The sequence below is a fragment of the Charadrius vociferus genome, unplaced genomic scaffold (assembly GCF_000708025.1).
Source record: "Charadrius vociferus isolate BGI_N301 unplaced genomic scaffold, ASM70802v2 scaffold269, whole genome shotgun sequence".
In the NCBI taxonomy this organism is placed as follows: domain Eukaryota; kingdom Metazoa; phylum Chordata; class Aves; order Charadriiformes; family Charadriidae; genus Charadrius; species Charadrius vociferus.
The window spans coordinates 1,447,894-1,469,557 of NW_009660184.1; the positions used below are offsets into that span (position 1 = coordinate 1,447,894).

The 21,664-nt window shown below is 43.7% G+C and overlaps 1 protein-coding gene across 1 annotated transcript in view; it reads right to left on the reverse strand.

The window, feature by feature from the left end:
• Window positions 1–1,977: 1,977 nt before the first annotated feature.
• The window catches only part of ADAM17 (ADAM metallopeptidase domain 17), a 23,938-nt gene continuing 4,251 nt past the window's right edge, over window positions 1,978–21,664 (reverse strand). Inside the window, exons 5-19 of the mRNA XM_009893268.1 lie at window positions 19,459–19,627; window positions 18,491–18,621; window positions 16,624–16,713; window positions 15,417–15,530; window positions 14,726–14,870; window positions 14,106–14,194; window positions 11,884–12,036; window positions 10,818–11,017; window positions 9,722–9,825; window positions 8,911–9,045; window positions 7,354–7,484; window positions 6,235–6,313; window positions 4,973–5,061; window positions 4,275–4,331; window positions 1,978–2,341 (exon numbers count right to left, since the gene is read on the reverse strand). Of these exons, the coding sequence (XP_009891570.1) occupies window positions 1,991–2,341; window positions 4,275–4,331; window positions 4,973–5,061; window positions 6,235–6,313; window positions 7,354–7,484; window positions 8,911–9,045; window positions 9,722–9,825; window positions 10,818–11,017; window positions 11,884–12,036; window positions 14,106–14,194; window positions 14,726–14,870; window positions 15,417–15,530; window positions 16,624–16,713; window positions 18,491–18,621; window positions 19,459–19,627 (2,037 nt within the window). The 3' untranslated portion in view covers window positions 1,978–1,990. The remainder of the gene's footprint in view (window positions 2,342–4,274; window positions 4,332–4,972; window positions 5,062–6,234; window positions 6,314–7,353; window positions 7,485–8,910; window positions 9,046–9,721; window positions 9,826–10,817; window positions 11,018–11,883; window positions 12,037–14,105; window positions 14,195–14,725; window positions 14,871–15,416; window positions 15,531–16,623; window positions 16,714–18,490; window positions 18,622–19,458; window positions 19,628–21,664) is intronic.

The window sequence follows — 21,664 nt, forward strand, 5'->3', positions numbered from 1 at the left end:
ATCAGAAGTGACCACAGTCCCCAGGACACACGGCGAGACCAACGCTGTCCCCAGAAGGGAGCAGGGCAGCCCCACAGGTGCAGAGCTGTGCCACATCCGCTCAGAGTCCGGCATCCACAGCAGCCGAGTTTCAGAGGAGAGCAGTGAGAAACAACTGGCCGAAGTCCGGCTGTGTGCCAGACTGAAATAAAGAATTTAGATCTTTTCTAAAAAGACTACACAGAAACAGCTCTTGTTTAACTGATTATTTTTTTATATATAAAAAAGTTTTTATTGTATTGGGAATTAAATTAACTCCGCACACACGTACTTCGCACTGAATCAAACAACAAAAAAAAAAAACCCTGAACAAAACAAAAAAACAAAACAAAACAAAAAATAACCCCAAATTCCAAAACCAGAATATAAAACAATAGCTAGTCAGATAGGAATACCGTAAGGCACACATTCAAGTATTAGTGTAACAAGTATCCTTGGGTGGGGAGGAGAGAGGGTTATTCGCGCAATCCGTGCGGCACAGGTTTGGTTCCTTTCCCTCACATTTAAAAACACAGACTTTCTGCAGCTGCGGGCACCCTGTGGCCCAGCGCAGGCTTGTAACAGTTAAAACGGTTCTACCCTTGGTCACCTTTCATGTCAGTTTTATCAGTAGGCCATTATGGGAGAAAACATACAGAATCAAGATGCTGCTTTACTATCAGGACAGTTGCGCTGTGACTCCACTGTGTCAGTCCATCTGCTGCTAAGTTAAGCCAACGCTTGTGTGCCCTTCCCGGCTCACCTTACAGACCTCCACATATATCAGAGGACACCATTACATTACCAATGTTTGACATCACATTTTACTACCTGTGTGGGAATTTGAATTCGAGAAGTCTCCTCCTTATACTTGCCCTCTAAGTTTAACAAAGGTTTTTTTCTTTTCCAATTAAATTCACATGCTTTTTTAAACAAATGCCTCCACTGCAATGGAGTGGGTTTTTTTTTTTTTTATTCCCATTTATTTATGCAGTAGGAGCTTCCAAAGGCCACATAGACTCTGAAAAAAAATAGAAAACTGAGGCTCAGCTCTTTGAACATCTCAACAACAGTGTTACCTATTTCAAAATAACATTTGGAGAAACATTTCTGCACTAAAACAACTGCTGTGAACAGCTGGTTAAAACAGTCCTCATCCAAATAAATGATTTCTCCCCTTACACATTTCTTTCTCCTACCAGAGACCTGTGACACACAAGCCTTTTGGTGCCGAGTGGGGAAACTCCCAACAAAAGCCTTTTTCTGCCACGAAGACAAGACAACCTGAACACTAGAGGCAGAGTTTTGTGCTAGAGGAGCATTTCCATGCACTATATAAGGTTTAACAGCCTCTGCATGACCCTTTTATTTTTATTTATTTGAAGCTGTGTATCTTAAGCTTCTTGATTCCGATTATGCATCTTCATTCAATGCTGACAGACTTTTTTTTTTTAATCTGTTTCATTACTCTCATTCTGTTCTCAAGGCATCTGTTTAGGCTTTTGCTTACACATACCTTAAATTGTTAAATGATCTACTCTATATGGGACATACTGCAGTGTTTTCATCTTTTTTTTAAAAGCCCCTTAATTTTGTCTCAGTGCTGTCAGACTAAAAAATATTAAATTATAAAAAAGGCTGATATACACAATCCAATATCCAGCAGGATATTCAGTTTTGCACCACAGGTTGAAGGAAATGTTAAAGGTCAAGGAAATAGAAAAACAAATCCAAAAAGCTTCAAAAACAAGCCCGTTTTAGATTGGATTTTCCTTTTTAAAAGATATAATGCTCTAATAAATCTAATTTAAGGAAGGTCATACACATGACCAGCATCTGCAGTAGGTCACTTCCTTATTTCTCCCACTCCCTCACAAAAATATATATACATATATTTATATTTATATAAATGAAATGGTTTTAGATCCTTATTTTGCAGACACAAGTCTTACATTTAGAAGGCAGCAAGACACTAGCATTCTGTTTCTTTGCTGTCCACCCGGTTCTGGCGCTGTAGTTTAAAGGACGAAGCTTTCTCGCTCCTAATGACAGGATGGTCTGTCAAGTCCTCAAAAGATTTGGCAGCCGAGCTGCTATTTGGGAAAGGGTCCTTCTCAAACCCGTCCTCGTCAATGTGAGAGTCAGTGCTTGGGTCCTCCTGAATAGTGTCCATTCTTTGGTGGTCCTGTTTCGGTGCTGCAGCGACGGCGGGCACGGCTGTGATGGGCTGCAGCGGCTGGTGCCGGCTTGTTGACTGCGCCGCAGGGAAGGGCTTGATGATTCGAACAGAGGCAGAGTCCAGGCTGCTGAGCATCTCCACGTTCTGCAAGACACAAGCAGCCACGTCACTGGGAAAAGCAACCAGGATCTAGTCCGGAGTTCAGTTTTTGCACCATTTTCAAGGGGAACGGGTGACAAGCACCTTCTGAGGAGCACCTACACTCCTGTTAGAACGGTTCCACGTCCTCCCCACCACTGCCAGGAGAGATGCGCTGACTGCCCTCATGCTGCCACAGGCTACCCTGCGCTAGCCGGGCTGAACCCACTGCACTGCATTAGAAGAGCAGTTAGATTTTGGATTTTACATTAGATTTATGCTACTTACGCACCAGGAAACATACAACAGAAGCAACCTGTTGCGTTGGTTTTTTCTCAAGAAATCCAGGTATGCTAAGCACTAAAGGCAGAAAGACCCTTTTATCTCTGTTGGTTCCTTCTCCATATAAAGCACCACAGGTGACAGCCTCACTGGGACAGAGCTGACGGCTCAGCCCCACCTCTCCTGGGGCCCAACACAGCTTTGGCAAAACCGAGGGCTGGAAATGCAGGGTCAAGCCAGACACCACCCGGAGCTCCGTGCAGGGGAACAGTCCAAGATACAGCTTATTCCACTCTTCCAACCTGAGAGGTCCCCGTTTCATGTGCAAGAAGCTGTGCTGAATGCAGGGCCAAAGACCAGAGAGGAATCACGCCCAAATTCTGCAACCCAGATTAAGTTAAATCCCATTAACTTCTGCTTCTATTTGAGCATGGTTTGGAAAACATGCAGAGATTTCTGGGCATAAAAAAAAAACCACCCCACAAACCTTAGGGGATGCTAATAATGGGCAGGATGAGTTTACCTGCTACCTGTGAGTACCACATTTCCCAACCGCTCAATCCTTGGCAGATTCAAAAGACACAAGATTTGTTTGTTAAATTGTTGCTGGGGCAAGGAGCCCATTAACTATATCTGTGCTACACCTCCTTCTAGGATTTTCTTGGTTGAATTCAGTTATAAAGCTGTAAGGTGACTTTTCTTATGGCATTCAAGACCAGCTATGGGCCAACTGAACTAAGATCACCTTCAGTTACATCAGAGTAGATGACAGAGGCAATCTGCCTCAGTGGTATTTGACTTCAGTGTGCCTCCCCCAGTGGTTGTACAAGAAAGAGCTCTGCAAGGCTTTTTTCCCCCCTCTCATTACAAAACAACATTTCTTTAATTGAATGTTTCGGTTATTAATAAGAATTGCATCGTCAAAGCACTGGGCAAGGTACCTCAAAACGAAAAAAATCTTTGTCAGAAGGTGCCCTGTGCTGGAATGTAATTAACATTTATCTACGCACTTTTTGCTCTTCCCCTCTCCCAGCTCAGTATCTACAGGGTGAGAAGTGTCACTAACAGGTCCCTGCACCCCGAGGCCACTTCCCCCATAAGCAACTGGAAGGCTTTAGCACACGTGGCCACTAGAAGCCGACTCCTGCAAACAACCATTCTGCAGCAAAGACACCACATTTTGCAGAGATTTTTCTGCAACGTCACCCTGCTGAGCCTTGTGCTTCGCTGACACCACTTGGCTGGGAACAAGCGGTCTGCGGTTGAAGCTGCCGAATGACCCACGCCGAGGGGACCCCATACACAGGTGCCTGCTGTGCGAAGCGGTGCTCCGCAGAGCAGAGCTGCTTCCTGCCCCGGGAGCTGCGGCTGCTGCAAGAGAGCTGCTTTGTCAACAAGGTCAAAGCACAGCTCTTGCAGGAAACAAGAATCAGACCCCACCAAGCTGCAGTGCTTGATATATCGAACACAGGCTCGTTCAAGAGAACAGTTTCCCCTCAAATTGATTCATGCATGTGCAGCATGAGGCACGGGGCTCCAGGTCTGTCTGCTATCGCTTCTTAGTAAGAAGATAAATACTCTGCACACACCTTAGTCTCAGATTTTCTAACGCACATTGCATAGCTTTCTGCCCATTCTTACTCAGACAGCAACTTACACTGGGGCAAAACAGGGACTTTGTGTTCTCCTCATACTGCTTGTCCAATTTCTTGTCCTATTGGAAAACAAACAAACAAACAAAAGCAAACCAAAACACACATACACAAAATAAGAAAGTTAGTTTCCCAATTGCAAGGTCCCTGTCCCCATTTCCCTCCAGGGACACAGCAGGGCTTGGGGCTCTTTCCCCTCCCCTTACCACCTCCCATGCCTTCCCATCCATCCCAGGAGCGCTGGTGGGCACAGCAACCCTCTGCTCTAACCCCACGCTCCCAGTTGCTGTGAGCTCTCTCTTTATCCATCCACCCAAGCTCAACCATGACCACTTCCCACTCTGGGTGTCCCCACAAAATGTGGGTGTCTTATTTCTTAGCAGGGCTTTAGAAACTAATGGAAGTTACCAAAATTATACTTGGGTAGAATTTGGGAGGCAGAGCAAGGAAACCTGCCTAGGGAAGAATGGGAAGGGCTCCAGGGAATCATGGGAGCACTGGGCCTCTCAGAGCCCAGCAGTGATTAGTGGGAGTTTTGCCTGTTGAAGAAGCCATAAGTCTTACATATGCTGGATTCCTCCCCTGGGGTTTGCTAAAAGCTTCCCATCGCCTTCTCCCACAGACATCTACCATTTCATATATGAAGGGTGTTCTCTTATAGCTCAATCCAACAGAGCAGTCATCTCAAAGACAGCTTACTCACCACGCAGTGCACAAGGATGCTGAGAGGAATCCAAAAAAGTAAGGAGAAAACAAGCACGGAGCCCACTATATTATCCGCTAGGAACTTCCCTGTGAAATCAGTTCAAATCTGTTAGTTACCTACCAAATACCATTTCATGAACACACACATCTATCCCCATTCTGCAGCCACTGCTCACGCAAGCCGAGCCACAGAACTGCTCAGAGAAGCGCAGGCTACAGGACTGGCAAAGATAAAAGAAATCAGAGTTTTAGAGAATTGTATGCAATATGTTAACAATAAGATTTTTTTTTTCCCCTCTGCTCTTCTCTGATGAGAAATGCTGACAGGCCATAACATTTAATATGAGTTGATTGGGAACAGGCTACATTGAGTTAGCCACGCTGCCCTTCTCAATTATACAAGACACACTGCAAGTCTGTTACCAAATTCTGATTTACAGTCAGGTGTTAACTACCTGCCTCCACAAAAAAACCCATTTGAACATCAAGTATATACAAACTGCCTCTACCTGAGCAGGCTAAATAGCTTTAACAGCTACCTAAGAGACAATTTTTTAACCCTAGAACTCAATATTGAAAGGCCCAAACCCAGATAAGTACACTACGTAGGCACAGCATCACCGTGAGCATATGGAGTTACCCAGTCATTACGCAGAACGGGCTCATTAACAGGTTTTGTATGCTTCCAGTAACAGAGTGTGACACCAGTGGGTTACACTGGGGGGCTGCCTGCTTGGATTGCACACTGGGGATCAAGACCAAGGGGGCCCACTCACAATCGCTGGGCAATGACTCAGTACAGGCACACAGCTTGACTATGTGACCTCAGTGGGTCTCTTAAGAGAGAAATGAAGTTTTCCTCTCCCAGACTGTTGACATTTAAATCCCACTGAGAGGCCCACTTTATGCTACGCTGAATCTAGCTGACCTCCAAAAAGACTGTCTGTTATTTCCTTTTCTCTAATTGACCTACTTCTTGGTATTCAGGCAAGAAGCTATCGTCTCCTTTACCAGCTTGGAGGATGCCTAGAAAATAACAGGGTGGAAAAATGTAAAATGAACCCCCATCCTTTCAGCTTTAAAAGGCAAGATCACTATTGTCAAACTTCAGGGAAAAATATATTTGTGTATACCAGAAACACAGCTACGAGCTACCCTTTCATGCAGGGGAGTAAAACCAGCCAGCTAACTCCCTCCGAGGCTTTAGAGGTTCATGTCATGAACTAAAAAAACCCCAAAGGATATGGTTACAGATCTTACCAAAAGTATTGATGCTGAGTTGGTCTATGAAATCCCAAAATCGTTCGATCACATCCTGTACTTGCTTCTCGCATTTGCCCTGCAAAAGTAAAAGATTATTTCGTAAATAAGTGTATGCTAAGCGTTAACTACTGTCTTCTTGGAGGGAAGATGATACAGAGACAGTAATGAAATGAAAACTACAGACACAGCGGCACTTAACTCACATTCTGAATACGGGTTTAACGCTCATGCCCAGTACCAGCAGTCCATTTTTATTGCCTTTGTTTTTGGCAAAACAGTTTCAACTCTATTGCTGTCCGGAACAGATGAAGTTTCAAGGTTTGAAACATGCAAAAACCACCCCACCTTCGCCCCCTGTCAGGGGACACAAAACTGAAGTTTCTGGAGAGGTTTAAGCACCGGAAGGCTCAGTTCCCATTACCCACCGAGAAGGCTGCAGCTCTCGGGAGCCCAGGGTTACCCAGACTCCCAGATGTGGCTGTGCAGATCATCAGTCTTTCAGTTCTGCCAGCGGAAGAGCTGGGGCATGCCTTCCCAAATTCACTTCTGCCAACACCCAGTTTAGCTTTGACTGTTGGGGTCTGCAGGTGACTCGATTGTCTGTACAGCTGCAGCACTGAAATGATCACTGAGTGCCAGCAACCCACCAGTCTCCCTGCCACACGCTCACTGCCCCTTTTGGATATTGCCAGCTAGATTTTCATGCGATTGCTCCCTGACCTGAATTATTTTAGTCAAAATTAATTGAGCTAACGTGAACAGCTGAAATAGCAAGCACTGCAAACCTAGACGAGGCTTATGGCAGCACTCATTCACCTCCTTCACACAAACTGCCGGCTGGCTGAGCTGTGGGGAGCAGCAGAAGGGGACAATAAGCAATAGGAGAAGGTAAGGTTTCCCCCTTGCACAGGCAGTTAGCAGAACTAACTCCCATCTGCAGCCTCAGACACCCTTTAATATTTACCCTATGGAGACATACTTACACAGTACCACCCTGCTCAGCAGCATGTCAAGCTTTGGCTTCTCTTTATCAGCACTGTCCTCATCACAGAGGACTCTCAAAACACCTGCCACCGACGCAGAGCACACAGTGCGCTGACATCTGGGAAAACTTACATTTGTATCACAGAAGCCCACAGTGCAAGGCTTCCCCTTGCGCAGGAACAGAAACTGGTCGTTAGCATCGACGTACGGTATGCACCTATCCTGCTCGTCCCGGCAGCACACCTTGCAGGAATTATCCGTTTCTGCAATAAAGCAACAAACTCATTCCTTGGCAGCACCAGTAGCCACCTGCAACCCATAACCACGCAGATGCATAACCCCACGTGTCCCCTGGCTGACCGTGTTCCTGCCCGGCTTCCCGATGGGGAAGGCAGGACTGTACAAGTCACCCAATTTCGGGCACTCTGATAACCAAGCCTGAAACTCAACCTGATGCCCTCTGCAACATACTAGAGGACACAGCAGGACCAAGCTCTCCAAGCTGATATTCCAACATGGCACGAATCAACAGGCAGGAGAAGGAGTTCCAAACATGTCCAAGACACAGAATTAAGGATTTATTGGACTTGGGTCCTCTAGACACCCTTCTCCTTGGCTGTACCCTCCATCTCAAATGGTGGGGCTCACAGCACTTCCCTTGTGAAGTTTTCCACCTGCTCACAGCTGCTTTACCAGTTTTAAGAGCTCAGATGAAGAGCAAGCAAACAGTAAAGCTTATTGACAGAAGTATATGACAGGCAGGTTTGCAGTAGCAGGGGACTGGACTTGGGGATCCTGTGTTCTCAAGGCACTTTAACCTGATGAATCAAGTCCAGAGGAGGGCCTCAAAGAAGATCAGAGGGCTCGAGCACCTCCCCTATGAAGACAGGCTGAGAGAGCTGGAGCTGTTCAGCCTGGAGAAGAGAAGGCTCCTGGCAGACCTTATAGCAGCCTCCCAGTATCTGAAGAGGGCATACAGGAAAGGTGGAGAGGGACTTTTTGCAAGGGCGCGTAGTGATAGGACATGGGGTAATGGCTTCAAAGTGGAAGAGGGGAGATTTAGATTAGATATTAGGAAGAAATTTTTCACTATGAAGGTGGTGAGACACTGGAACAGGTTGCCCAGGGAAGTTGTTCAAGGCCAGGTTGGACGGGGCTTTGAGCAACCTGGTCTAGTGGAAGGTGTCACAGCCCAGGGCAGGGGGGCTGGAACTACATGATCTTCAAGGTCCCTTCCAAACCAAACCATTCTATGATTCTAACCTCTTTGAAATTGTTCTTTAACAACTTGTTAAACAACTTGTTTAACAGCTGGTTAAAGCACCACTCCTCTGCCAGATGCCTGGTCCAGAAGTTGGTTGTGATCTCGTTACTATCAGAGAACAGTCAGACTTTCCCTTCTGTCCACCCGTGGCAGAGGAGGTGGAGGGTGGGAGAGTGCCGTCTCCTTTAACTGGGGTATCAATCTGCAAGTGTCATCTTTATGTCTTCAAACCCAGACCACCAAAGGATAAGAGGACATTCACATTCCTTTTCCAAACAGAAAATACTAGCCCTGAAAAACCAATGGTTTCAACTTTTTCAGAAACCCTAAGCTCAGCCCTTCAATAGGCCACCCCACAGTGAGGCCAGCACTCTCCAAGGAGCAGAGTCAAAGCACGCGTTTCAGTTCAGTCCCATGTTACCTACCGTTGCATGCACACGACCGTAGGTTCTTCTCCCTCTCACAGAAAGGGACACACTCCCCATCCTTGCACTTCCCCATGTCCACGCAGACTGTGTCATCTGGAGCATTCCCTGGAGGGGGGCACTCGCTGCTGTTCCCTACAACAGGGTGGGAGGACTGTGTTAGAGCAAAGGGCAGAGCGCCTAAGTGTGCAGAAGGAAAAAGGACAATAAAAGGAAATCCAGACTCATCCCGGGGGGTACCCCAACAGCTTGTTCTTGGCTTTCATCTGCAGGCTGCCTGCCAGCTCCTCTGAGAGGCAGCAGAAGCTTTGGAGGCTTTCAACAACTCAGGCATTGTGGCACTCCAGTGACCGAGCAGTAGCTAGCAGACCCTGGAGGCACCATCAGCAAAGCAGCAGGAGCTCTGACTTGACTCCCTGCCTCCAGGAAAGATTATAAGGGGGAAGTAAACAAATGGAGAAGCGAAACAGGGTTGCAGTAATTCCACCCTTTCTATGGCAAGATTCAGCTCATTCTTGTCCCATCCCAGTGACACACCCTGTTTTGCTTTTTCTTTTTTTAAGGGAAAGAATGAAGGAAAAAAAGAAAGAAAAACCAACAAGATTTTTCATGTTCTTTTGGGCAGTAAATCACCAAGTGACTCCTGAACTACAACAAAACTCATTATAGGGCAATTTCGTGATGCTTAACTAGTCTCTAAAATTACATGTACCGGATGAATAAAGGGCACTAGTTTGAAAGTGGATCGAACAGGACACTGAGCCTGGAGCGCTTGGCTAGCTGACGTAAAGGGGACAGAACCACATCCTACCAGTGCAAAAAGACTCTCCTTTACAAGTGGCATTTATGGCTTCTTGGCATTTCTTCTGTGCACTTTCAAACTGGCAGCCTTTACAGCAGGGACTGTTCCGATCACTGTGGAAAGATCAAAATGAAAGGAAGAAATATTAAGCAATTCTTTTTTTAAAAAGAAGTACAAGCATGACAAAGCCACGGAAAAGGGATGTTTAGAAAAGAAAAAGCTACTTCTTGGAGACTGACTCACTGATTCAAAACCCTTGCCCCCTCTGCCCCCTCCCACGACCGCTTTTCTACACACCCACTCACTCTTCATTTACCAAAGGTAAAAGCATGTAGAAAGTACATATTGAGAGACAACAGAGTGATCCTTATATTTATTAAAGGCACCTGGATCCTCTTATCACTTGCTGCGCAACTGTGGACAAGATCTTCCACTGTTTTCTTCCCCACACATTTTCCCCCGCCATTTGTCCTAGTCTTTATTCTGCACTCTCTTTATTCTTTGTTCTGTATCTAATGCAAGAAGGCTCTTAGTACAAACACACATGACAGCAGGTCGTTAAAGCTGAGGGAATTTCTTGCGAGTTGCACGACTCGTCTACTGTTACGTGGTGCAGAGCTGAACTCCAAAAAGCTAGACTGGACACTGCACTGCAACAGGGCCACAAACACCCCAAAGAGGAGGAAGAACAGAAAGCGGACTCATTCAGTGCAGTCACTGTGGTGTCTGCTCAAGCACATTTTGCAGCAGTCTTGAAAATACCAGTATGTGACCCCAGTTTAAAGCTGCCTTGCAATACAAGCAAAACTGTACTTGTACAGGAAATTTTTAATATTAACTTTTGAATGCCTGATTTTTGCTCTTAAATATAACAACCACCTCCAAGCTTGTAGTGCCCACGGCACTTTTCAGAAAAAGTAGCAGAATGCTATAAAAATTAAATGTATGCAAACAATGCATGCACACAGCAGCCTTTCCTGAAACCCTTTATTGTGTTCAGCTCCCATGTTTAGCCTTAAGGCCAGGAAACAGGTCTGTGACACTGCAGGTGGCTTCAGGAACTTTTGGCCCTGAGTAAGCAAAGTTGCAATTTATTTCCCCTTACCTGCATTTGGCACCATCTTTCAGTTTACAGTCTGCAGAGCAGCAGGGATCAGCCTGTTGGTACAAGAGGCCAGGATCGCACTCCTCCCCTTCATCCACCCTGGAGTTCCCACACACTTTGTTGTTGCGCTCTTTGAAGCACTCCTGGGCTTTGATCTCTATGGTCCTATGGATGGATTTTTTGCTGCAGCTTGAGAACATCTAGAGAGTCACGAGGGGAAAGAGCAGCACTGAGGAGCGTACCTTTCTGTCAACATCTGGCATCTAAGACAGCCTCAACCTCCTTACGCCTCCAAATTCTGGCATCTCAGAAAGCAGTTGCTCCCTTTACACTGTCAGTTTGATACCTTGGAAAAATTTTAAGATGGGAAAGGCACAGTTGGGTCCATAAAGGACATCACTATGTTACAATGCAGGGACACCCACACAGTCTGGCTCAGGGTCACAGAACCAACTCCAGCTCGCCCACGGCTTCAGGAGCACTAGCAACCAGCCCCAGGAAGGACTGTGAAGTTGTAGCAACAGGGAGAGACTGTGCTACCTCTCAGCAGCAGGCTAGGCATGAACCACAACAAGTCAGACTAGACTGCAAACTAATCATTCACTCGATAATCTTGGTTTCTCATCTGCAGAACAGGCACAGCGCCATGTCCACACTGCCAGTGCAAGCTTCTGAGACTGGTGAGCACCATGGCTGTGGCGTCCGGCAGCCTCTCTCCAATAAGAACTGCTACCGACCACCCAAATGCTCTTTGGTACTGAAGGTTCTGTAGTTGACTCTTGCTGATCGACTCACTTTTGGGAGCATGTGGCCACAGCTAATTATAAACAGCTAATTAAAAAAGCACCTGGACATGCTATGAACTCCAGTGAAACTCAGAACCCAAAGATGAACTTATCTTACAGAGAACCCAATGGCACGCAAGTATGTTTTCTTCTTATGGCTACTCCATTACATTCCTGACAGTTTCAAGCTACAGGAATCATTAACTAAATAGACTTTCCATGCAAAGGGTCATTGACCCTAGCAGAAACTCACATGTGGAAGCAAAACTATGCAACTATACCTTGTTGTTTTCATGATCTCCGCTGACAGCAATCGGGTACATAACATACTTCCCTCCCTGGTCTTCAGTGGGGGCACATTCTGGCAGACTATCAGGATCATGCTCTGCTCCGAAGTTGTGTCCAAGTTCATGCGTCGTAACCAGGTCAGCCTCCTGTTTTGAACATGAAAAAAGCAATGCTGAAAAAAATTAGTCCAAGCAGGAGAGGACAGAAGATCCCAGCTATTTCCAGGCCACCCGCAATTCTAAGATACACTGAGATGGAAAGGGATTTGCCCATGAACTCTTTTTATTGTTTGTTTTAAGAAGTAGAGAACTGAAGGCAAGTAAAATTATGGTCCATTTCCAAAGGCAAGTTCCAGGACTAGGTTTGAATACTAAACAACTCAAAGACAAAATGCTGTCCTACAATACTGATTCAATTTTGTTTTCAATGCAATGCAGCGTCAAAATTTGCTTTTAAATAGCTGGAAGGCACAATGTTGAAACAAAAAAACAATCCAAACAAACACCAGCTACTAAGATTAGTCAATCTCTTGTTTAACATATCTTGCCATTAGAATTACTTCTTCTAAATGGGTGATGACATTAGGAGTGCTGAATAAGCTCTTCTATTGCACGATTACTAGGCAAGACATCTACAAATGTCGCCCAACAGGGATGGATTTCCAACATCATTTATGCAAGACAGGACTCCTGCTGAGGATCCCAAACCGGCTCTGCCTCACTGCACAGTGCCTCCCTGCAGTGCCTTGACCAGCAGGTGGTGTCAAGCTCACAAGGTGACAACCACAAATAAAACTAACACAGAAATGAAAGTTATCCACAAGGAGACGGAACAGTTCAGGAGAGAGAAGCAAGTTTGAACAGCTAACTGTCCTTTCTGCTGCTGTGCAGGCACAGGAAGGACCAAGCACTGCAATGAGCAGCACCAGTACCCAGTCTAGGCACAGCTAATGCAATAGGCAGAGACAGGACAGCTGCCCAAGGATCAGTCCTATGCTTCATTGCGTTTACTCTGGGGAAGGGTTTTAAGCAGTTTTTTTTCTTTTTTCAAACCCAAGTGGACACCGTGCAGCACTCTCCCTGTGAAACCAATCCATAATGCTCCCGCTGCCACATCCCAAGCTTTGTGCCTGCCACGGGAAGACAGCAAACTCAATTTCCTTTGTAATCCAAGGCAGAACTCCATCTTGGAGATTGAACAACAAATGCAAATAGCATAGCAACGGCTAGAGCTCTTTGTCAGCATCCCTCTAACACAAAGCTTCACTGTCTTTTTTTTTCCTAGCTCCTTGACAGCTTCTGTGCCAAGTTTTAGCCCACACATCAATTATGAGTTCCCTTTATAATCAGGCTACAGAAAAGCACAGCTGAGAAGTCAGCAGAAGTCGGCAAAAGAGAAATATGCCCAACTGCAAAGATTTGGTAGATGCAAACACAGGCACTGCTCTGGTATCTTTACAAGTGAGACAAAGCTCACATTCAGGCTTTTATGTATTTACTATCTCATCAAATATATTAAAAAAAAATAAAATCCAGACAGCATAATTTACATTAGGCTTAGTATTAGCACTAATAAGCCCTATCTATTATACTGTTCTCTGCTCTACTTATTTGGGAAACACACACAAAAATCAGGTAGAGGAAATTTCATTAAAAGGCCCAAACTAAAACTCCTATTTTGCCTGCACTACTTTCACTGGTTTACCTTGCAAATGGAACAGACCAAGCGTATGGAAGTGTCCATCTGAACATTGTAGGTATACATAATAGCATACACGTTAAGTTTTTTCTTACTTGAGCCAGCAGACTAATTTTATTCTTACTGTAAGGCTACCACTTGTTCTGTTTAAGGGTTTGGTTTTGTTTTGTTTGTTGGGTTTTTTTAAAAGCAAAATACATTTAAATTCATCTTTAGATATCAAAATCCTGTTTATATCTGGACAACTACAGCCTCTAATAGACACTAGCTGGCTGTCTTCATTCCCTTTCTGCAGCAAATTCAATGTTCAATTCCATTCAGTCCCAACTCCCTTTGTCACCAAGAACTAAAACAGTAATTTTGGTTTTGTGACCTACATCCTTGTCTCCAGGGATCTGACTCAATCAGAAAGCCAGCAGCTTGTTTCTCGGAGAGCGTGGAAGCTTGTCACAATCCCATGGCACACATCACCAACATGCCGAACATTCACACTCTGCAGAGGAGGATACTTTCCTACCTTTGTGAGGATGGTCTTCCCATAGTTCTTGGTGCTGGTTAATCCACTGTTCAGATAGATGTCCTTCTTTGCAGTTTGACTATAATAAGCTACAGAAGTGAGAAACAAACAAATAAAAATTGACAAACGTTTTTCTTGGGTTTCAGGGTTTTTGGGAGGGAGAGAAGGATCCTTGTTTGGGGAAATCAACAGCTTTGTTGTTCTCACAGGCTCACCAGTGAGACCTTGCCTCTTGCCAGTTTTTGGAGTGGGGAATCTTTCAAGCACAGCACAAACAGCTCATGTATTGCAATAAAGGGGAAAATAGAAGAAATTTCCAAGACAACAGCATCTGCCGTTCCAGAACCGCTGCAAGATGCACCCACACAAAGCAGCCTTTGGTCTAGGGTTTGTTCTGGCCAGCTTGTTCACACCAGATAGCTTAGTGACTGTGATCCTTCCCTCCCTTCTTTTTCCAGCTCCAGCCAAGAAAATGGCCATCTAATCTATCCAAAAAACAATGACTACAGTCTAGGCAAATAACACATCATGCTCCATGAAAGTTGCAGAAGAGCATTAAACACAAATAACAAAAACTAGTTTTCAACCCGCAACTGAGATGGAAGAAAAAGCAGCCTTGCCTTTAGGACAAATGCCACCATGGCTGTTAGGTCTGGGAGAGCCAACATAAGCCAATCCAAGAGTTCCCATGTCAAAATCTTGATATGTGAAGAGATGAGCAAGGCACACGTGAGCTGCTTTCTCAGCAATATCAAAGCTAAATTGCTTTAAAGAAAAAAAAAAAAAAAAAGCAAATCTTTGTAAGACACTTTACAGTGCATATTAGAAGTCCATAGATAAGAACATTTATCTAATGAGCCAGACAAGCACATTCTAGATCTGGTTAAGTCAGAAAAAAGCAGTTGTTTAGCTGTCCTACAGACCTGTAAAAAATTAAATGAATACCTAAGCACATTGTATGCATTCATTTACATAACTTGTCTATTCATTTCCCCTTTTCACAGAGATGGAAAAACCAAGTACAATAATTTGATGAAGGTCACAAGGCAGCCAGTCTCAGGACCAGACATATCAGGACTGCATTTCTGACTCAGGCCACATATTAATAATCCTAATTGGTGCGTGCTCTATAATTATGCAATGGAGCCCTTTACCATAGGCTACAGGGCACATCACATCAGCTAGTTAGACTTTGTGTAACATCTACATGTCATGCAAAGGAAGTAGAGGAGTTTCCTCTGTTACTACAGAGCAGCTGTGTGAATGAGTAATTCTCTGTAAGGGACACCATTTTTCAAGGGTTAAACCTACCTCTAGCAGCATTTTCACATCCCAGGCATCTTTCTTATCATCTGGGTAACTTTTTGCCATATTGTAATGCTTTCCTCCAGGTTTTACAACATTTGGCTCATTGTGGATGATAATCTACATTTCAAGAAGGGCAACAACAATGTAGAGGAATTTTGGTCAATTTTATAGCTACAGAAAAGCTTTCTATGTAATCTTAAATGTCTCAATAGATCTGCAAGGAGAAAAATTCAGACTCAGCATACTTCTAATGTTAACTTTTCAGCCTCTGCTAGTTAAGATACACCCACTACATCAAAAGTAACTACACCAGCCCTTTTACAGGACAACATAAACAATTTTCATGGTAACATTCTGCTTTCAGATGCGTGTTACTCTACTAAAAAAAACCCCAAATACAACCAGGATTTACATAAAGCATAAATAACCCCAAACCATTTCAGAGTTCTAGCTAATCAAAATGTATTTTAAAGAATTGCTACTTTCCCAGTAATCTAGAATTAGTGCATCATGGTCTTTCCCCCTCCCTGCCCAATTAACTCTCCTTCCTTGTTCCTGCAGACCCTTTCCCAGCAAAGGGGGAGCTAGCTGGTACCATGAGTCTCCATGTTCCACATCACAGCTCTTCCAGGACTCTGAGCTGATGGATTAATCTTCTTTTTAATTCCCTTTTCCAGATTTCTGTGTACTAACTTTCAGAAGCCATCATATAAATTGAAGTCCCCTGCATCCACCCTATACCAGCCTCTACACTATCATGATATCATGATGTCTAAGGGAGTCATAAAAGCTTTTCAGTCAGGATTTGTGTATTTTCATCAATTTGGCGCCCACTCAGACTTTGTAAGCTAAGCAGCAGCCATACACAAAAACATTAAATACAGGCATAAGAGTATGTCTGATAGAAACAAGAATTGCTTATATTCAGGGGGGGGAAAAAAAAAAAAAGCACCTTTGAGATTAACTATGGAAAGATTCTCCCTGAAAACTCCTGCCTCAAATGCTGCAAGGAACTCAAAATGGGCATGCTGTGTCAGATCATTACCACCACCTCTGGCAAGATGCTGTTTCAGAATGCTCCTGGCTGGAGTGAATAACGTAGAATTTGATTATTTTAGCTCTAATCCAGATAAAATAATCAGAAACTCCAATATCTAAACCATATTCTTATCCTTTAAATTGGAAACTCTTTGCATAGTTCAGTGAATACCTGCTCTATCTGTATGCCGTACCCATTGAAGGCTCCGTTGTCCCAAGAAGTATTTCTGTAGATGTCATCTACTCTGTCTATCAATTCAATCTATACAGAAAAGAAAACCAAGTTATTTAGTATTGAGCTTTCATGTAATAAAGTGCAAGGCACCCAGAGAAACTGCAACATACTTATCTAGAAACACTCACTTCAAATTAAAATTGAACCTCATATAACATAATAGACGCACTCACTGATCCAAAAACAACAGCACTTGGATCCAGAGTGTGTTACCAAATATCCATGAAAATTTTCCATCGTAAAAAAGCAGTACAAACTTTCCCATTTATTGCTTTCATTTGTGTAGTGGAAAAGCGATAATATTAAGAACATCTTGGGAAACACTTTGTTCATATATGAGATTTCCATGTTTCTTTGAAGGGAAGGGCAGAGGAGGGAGTTGTTTTTACTGCTTTGTTTTAGCATGATGCTTAACTAGTTTAACTGACCCCTGAGGCTTGCTTCCCTCTCCCAGCCAAAAACCTATTATTTTCCTCATTATGGTTCAAGCACAAAGTTCCAGAAAGTCTCTCATCAGTGCTCACTATCAATACCTCTCTTTTCAATCTGTTCTCATCTTCTTAAAAACCCCCTTCTACTAAATATGAACCATCAAACTTGCTCAGAATGAGAAGTGACATTCAGAGCTACTTGATAATAGTTTATGCTTTAGTTTGCCAATCACTGTGTTGTTAACAGTACACATCTAGCCAGGAAACACAAAACAGTAGGTTAGCCTCAGCGTATGTCAGATGCTGAGATAATAGCATCTCTGCAAACACACGAATTGAGGCTCCGTTACCTAGGGAATGTAAACATTTCTGGGGACAGAAAGGTCAAAAAGCCAGCAAAGGTGGAACACAGTCATTAGCATTTCAAAGATTCAGGCTTAGAAAGAGACTCTTGACAATCAACAGACCTCCAAAAGTGGTTTCGTTTGTTTTTGTCTCCAGTCCCCAAACCCATACTCTCCACTTCTGCTGAAAGGCTGTGGGCAGGCATTCTATTTCACAAAAACTTGTCAGGTAGAAAACCCAACTGTACTGGTTTTGGCTGGGTTACTTGGTAACCAGTACACATGATGAAGCCCTACTTTCCTGAGGATGGCTAAACACCTGCCTGCTGATGGGAAGCAGTGAACTAATTCTTATTTTGCTTTGCTTGTGTGCGCAGCTTTTGCTGTACCTATTAAACTGTTTTTAATCACAACCCACAAGTTGTCTCACCTTTACCGTTCCGATTCTTGCCCTATCCCACTGGGGAGGACTGAGCAGGCAACTGGGTGGGGCTGAGCTGCCTGCCAGGGTTAAACCACAACACCCATGTACAACCAAACAAATTGTTTACCATGCCTACTTCTAATTTTATTGTTCTGGACCATGGATCTTGGAAGAATTTGGGAAGGAGGGGGAAACAGGGAAATCTATACAAGTTGCTTTTGCCTCTCATATGAGTTTTAAACATGCTTGAACTTTAAGGATGTTTGGATTGTTTGTGGTGGATTTCAAAACCCGGGAGATTCTAAAGCTCTGACTAAAAAAAGAAAATTTCTTAGGCAGAAAATAGCATAGGCACAAGAAGTATGTGGAGGGGAAAGGTTTGTTTATAAGTGAAACTTAACAACTATTTAACTACGGTATCACCATTATAAAATATTTTTAAAGCATATTTTAGTACCTCCCCAGGTAAAAAGCACACACATCCATGGGATGTAAACATGTTATGTTGTACAAAAGTAGTATAAGCTGTACATTATTTTAAATACTGAATTGCTATTTTTTTCCTGCACTTATTCCAGCAAATTGTAACAGGTATATTCACTTACCAAATAATTTATAGTGGTACTCTCTTCCCCACGGCCCATATACTTGAAAAAACGATGATCTGCCACTACCAACATCTTGCACGTGTTTTTGGAGCTCTCTGGAACGGCTCTTTTCTTCCGATGGATGCTTGCTAACGTGAACATTTTAAATACAATTAAATAAACACTTAGTAAAACTGCCACTGCTTTGTCTATTATCCTTATTTAAGATATGAATGTGAGTTTGGGTGGGTTTCCGGGGGGAGAATACAGATGTTTAGTTTTAGGGGTTTGGGTTATTTTTTTAATAACTATTCTTAAATTTTGTCTTTGTAAGAGTCCTCAAACTTGTTGTAAGGAAACAAATGTATAGTACTGAAATTGAGTTATTCAGATTTACCTGTAGAGCTTTTATGGTCATTACCTCAGCCTTAACACCTCTGGTCCTCCTGTTCCTAGTCATTATCCCAACCTCTGCTGACTCAGCGAAGGACAGAGGAAAAAGGGACCAAAAACTCTCAAACACCCATCATAGCTCAAGATGGATTCTTTGAGTGACCACCAAGGCCAAACGGGTTCTGCTGCACAGGGCACAGAAGTACAAAGTTGTTTTAATGTTCGCCTTAGAAGGCGTACCTACGCTGCTGCCAGCTATCACAACAAACACTACTTCGGCCTAATGCAATAGCTTCCTCTCCTTACCCTGCACTTTGGTCTGGCCAAACATCCTTTCAACAAACGGGGAAGAAACATGCCCTGAGTGACAGTTTCTTCCTCTCATCAGTTGTTGGGGCTTTTTTGGATGGGGAACGGGCATGAGGAAGAGTGCTGCTTCCCCCCAGCCCCCCACCAACAAATTTAAAGAGCTAATAGTTAAACTAGAAGTAGCAACACACATTATTGCCCTGGTTCTCCTCTTCCTTGCTGACATAGCCAGGATTCAAGCATTTGTTTCAAAGATGCTGCTCTCCCAAGGTACAGACACTTACCTTCATTTTGTTTCCTGTCTTCCAGTCCCTTTGGCAACAGTTCTTCTTCGTTCAGCTTTAAGTAACCACACACTTTGGGGGACTGCAGTCTTGAGAAATCTTTAATATCTTCAGATCTGTAGACCAACAGTCTTCCATCTTGCACATTATCTACAAATCGCCACAGTGGCTGGCAGGACAACAGCAACAACAGAAATGCAGTTAGTTAGGAACACAGCGAATGCAAAGACTAAGTCTATATAAGTGAAAAATTACATGTGTGTACCATTAAATCTCCACAGCTTTATGTGTACACACACAAATGCATTGGACTATGATAATTTCACCCACAGCAATAAATCTACTGATAAAACAATGTCCTCAAGAAAGCCAACAGAATTCAACTCTTTTATGCTCCACAGACATCCAAAAATCAAAGATAATTTCAACAGGGCACTGGCAGCTACTTGATAAGGTTATAGAAGAGACAAATTCCGCCCCCCCCCCTTCCAGAATAGGAGCAAGCTGAGGAGGCATCTCGGGCTCCTCCGCTCTCTCCATAACAGCACGGAGAATGGCACAGCCAGGGAGGGGGTGCTTTAACTATGCTAACAAACGCCCTGACCAGAAGCACAGGAGCTGGCAGATAACAGAGAATATCTAATTGCACAGCAGAATGCTGTCTTCACAGCAGAAGGCAGGCTCTTCAACATTCAATAGCTACCCAAGTCACTTGTAAGCATAAAAATTTCTCCAAAACCAAAAGAAAACCACGGAAGCCCAACGTAAGACATTAATTCTCATAGCAGATGCATACTAACCATCTTTTTTCTTTACTGAGACTTCCCTTTTACGATCTGTACATAACAGCTACACCACCACCACCAAATACAACATGGACAGAGTCTGTCCTTTGGGCAAGGCCAACTAGCATAGACTGCCCACATCCACAATACAGAGCTCCTGGGTCTGGGCCTTTTCTGGCCCTTAGGCAGTGCTCCTTCAATTTCACACAACTATTGTTTAGCATACTGTGCTTTTGGTTCACAGCAAAAAGGTTCTGAAAAGTGAAGGCTGTGCTGGCCCCACAGCCATGTGTCTACAACACAAAACTGAGGGCACGTGTTTCGCACCCTGGGGCAAGGTGTGAGGGCACCAGAGGATTATACAAAGGTCCACAGCCTTTCTGAACGGTGCAGGAAGACCATGAAAGCAAAGGCAGGCAATGGCGGAGCAGCTTTGTCCACTCTGCTTTGTGGGAACAGTCTCTGGCACACACCATCTCTGACTGCACACAAGCATAATCTCATTCAGGGCTGGTTAGGGGCCAAAGCTAACCCAGGGACACTAAAACTAGGCAGCGTGGACAAGCTGGAGACTCCACACTATTACCTGCCTTTATTTAACTGTACAGACACAGCCAGTGAGGAGCAACGGGGTTGGCTGTGCAGAAAACCGAGACGTGCTTACATTACTCCGGACCACAAAGACAAAAATGCTTTAAATCACAAACAGCCACTATATGCTCTTAACGTAAAATGCAAGTACAATGGTTTGGGTATTGTAATCACATTTTCATACTTCAACATGACTGGATTTCCCAGGTCTGCCCATAATTCTGCATATCTTTGGGTTTGAAGACAATTACAATATCCGTATAACACTCAGTCATAATTACTGTTATTCAGCCATTCTAATACAGCTTGTGTCTGGGAATATACTGAACTGAACAACTCATTAGAACAGTCTCTAATTACATATTTGTTGAATACTTTTTAAACCAATAGTTTAAAACAACACAAGCAATGAAAACGGTGAAAACAAAGAAACTGGGGAGAAGGGAAAAATAACAGATTTTCAAATAAAGCTCTAAGAATGGGAAAAATTCCAAGATGTAACAAAGCCAAAATTTCAGAAGTTCAACAGACCTCAACTCTGCTCAGAAGGCTGCACAGTTTGTTATTCTAAAGGACACGATCACCACTAATTACTAATGTTATCCATTTCTGTTACTAAAACCCCTTCCTGTTTAAAACATATCTTCTCCCTGATGTATCTAAAACATGCAAATGTTAGAGAATGTCACTCACTAATAAAACTCAACACTTGCGAAAGTCAAATTGGTTTCACATTTCTCTCCCTCATCACCCCAAAACAAACACCACCACCAAGTCTATTTTCAACTACAGAGGTGTCAATGTGACTAACTAGAAAGAGAAACACCCAC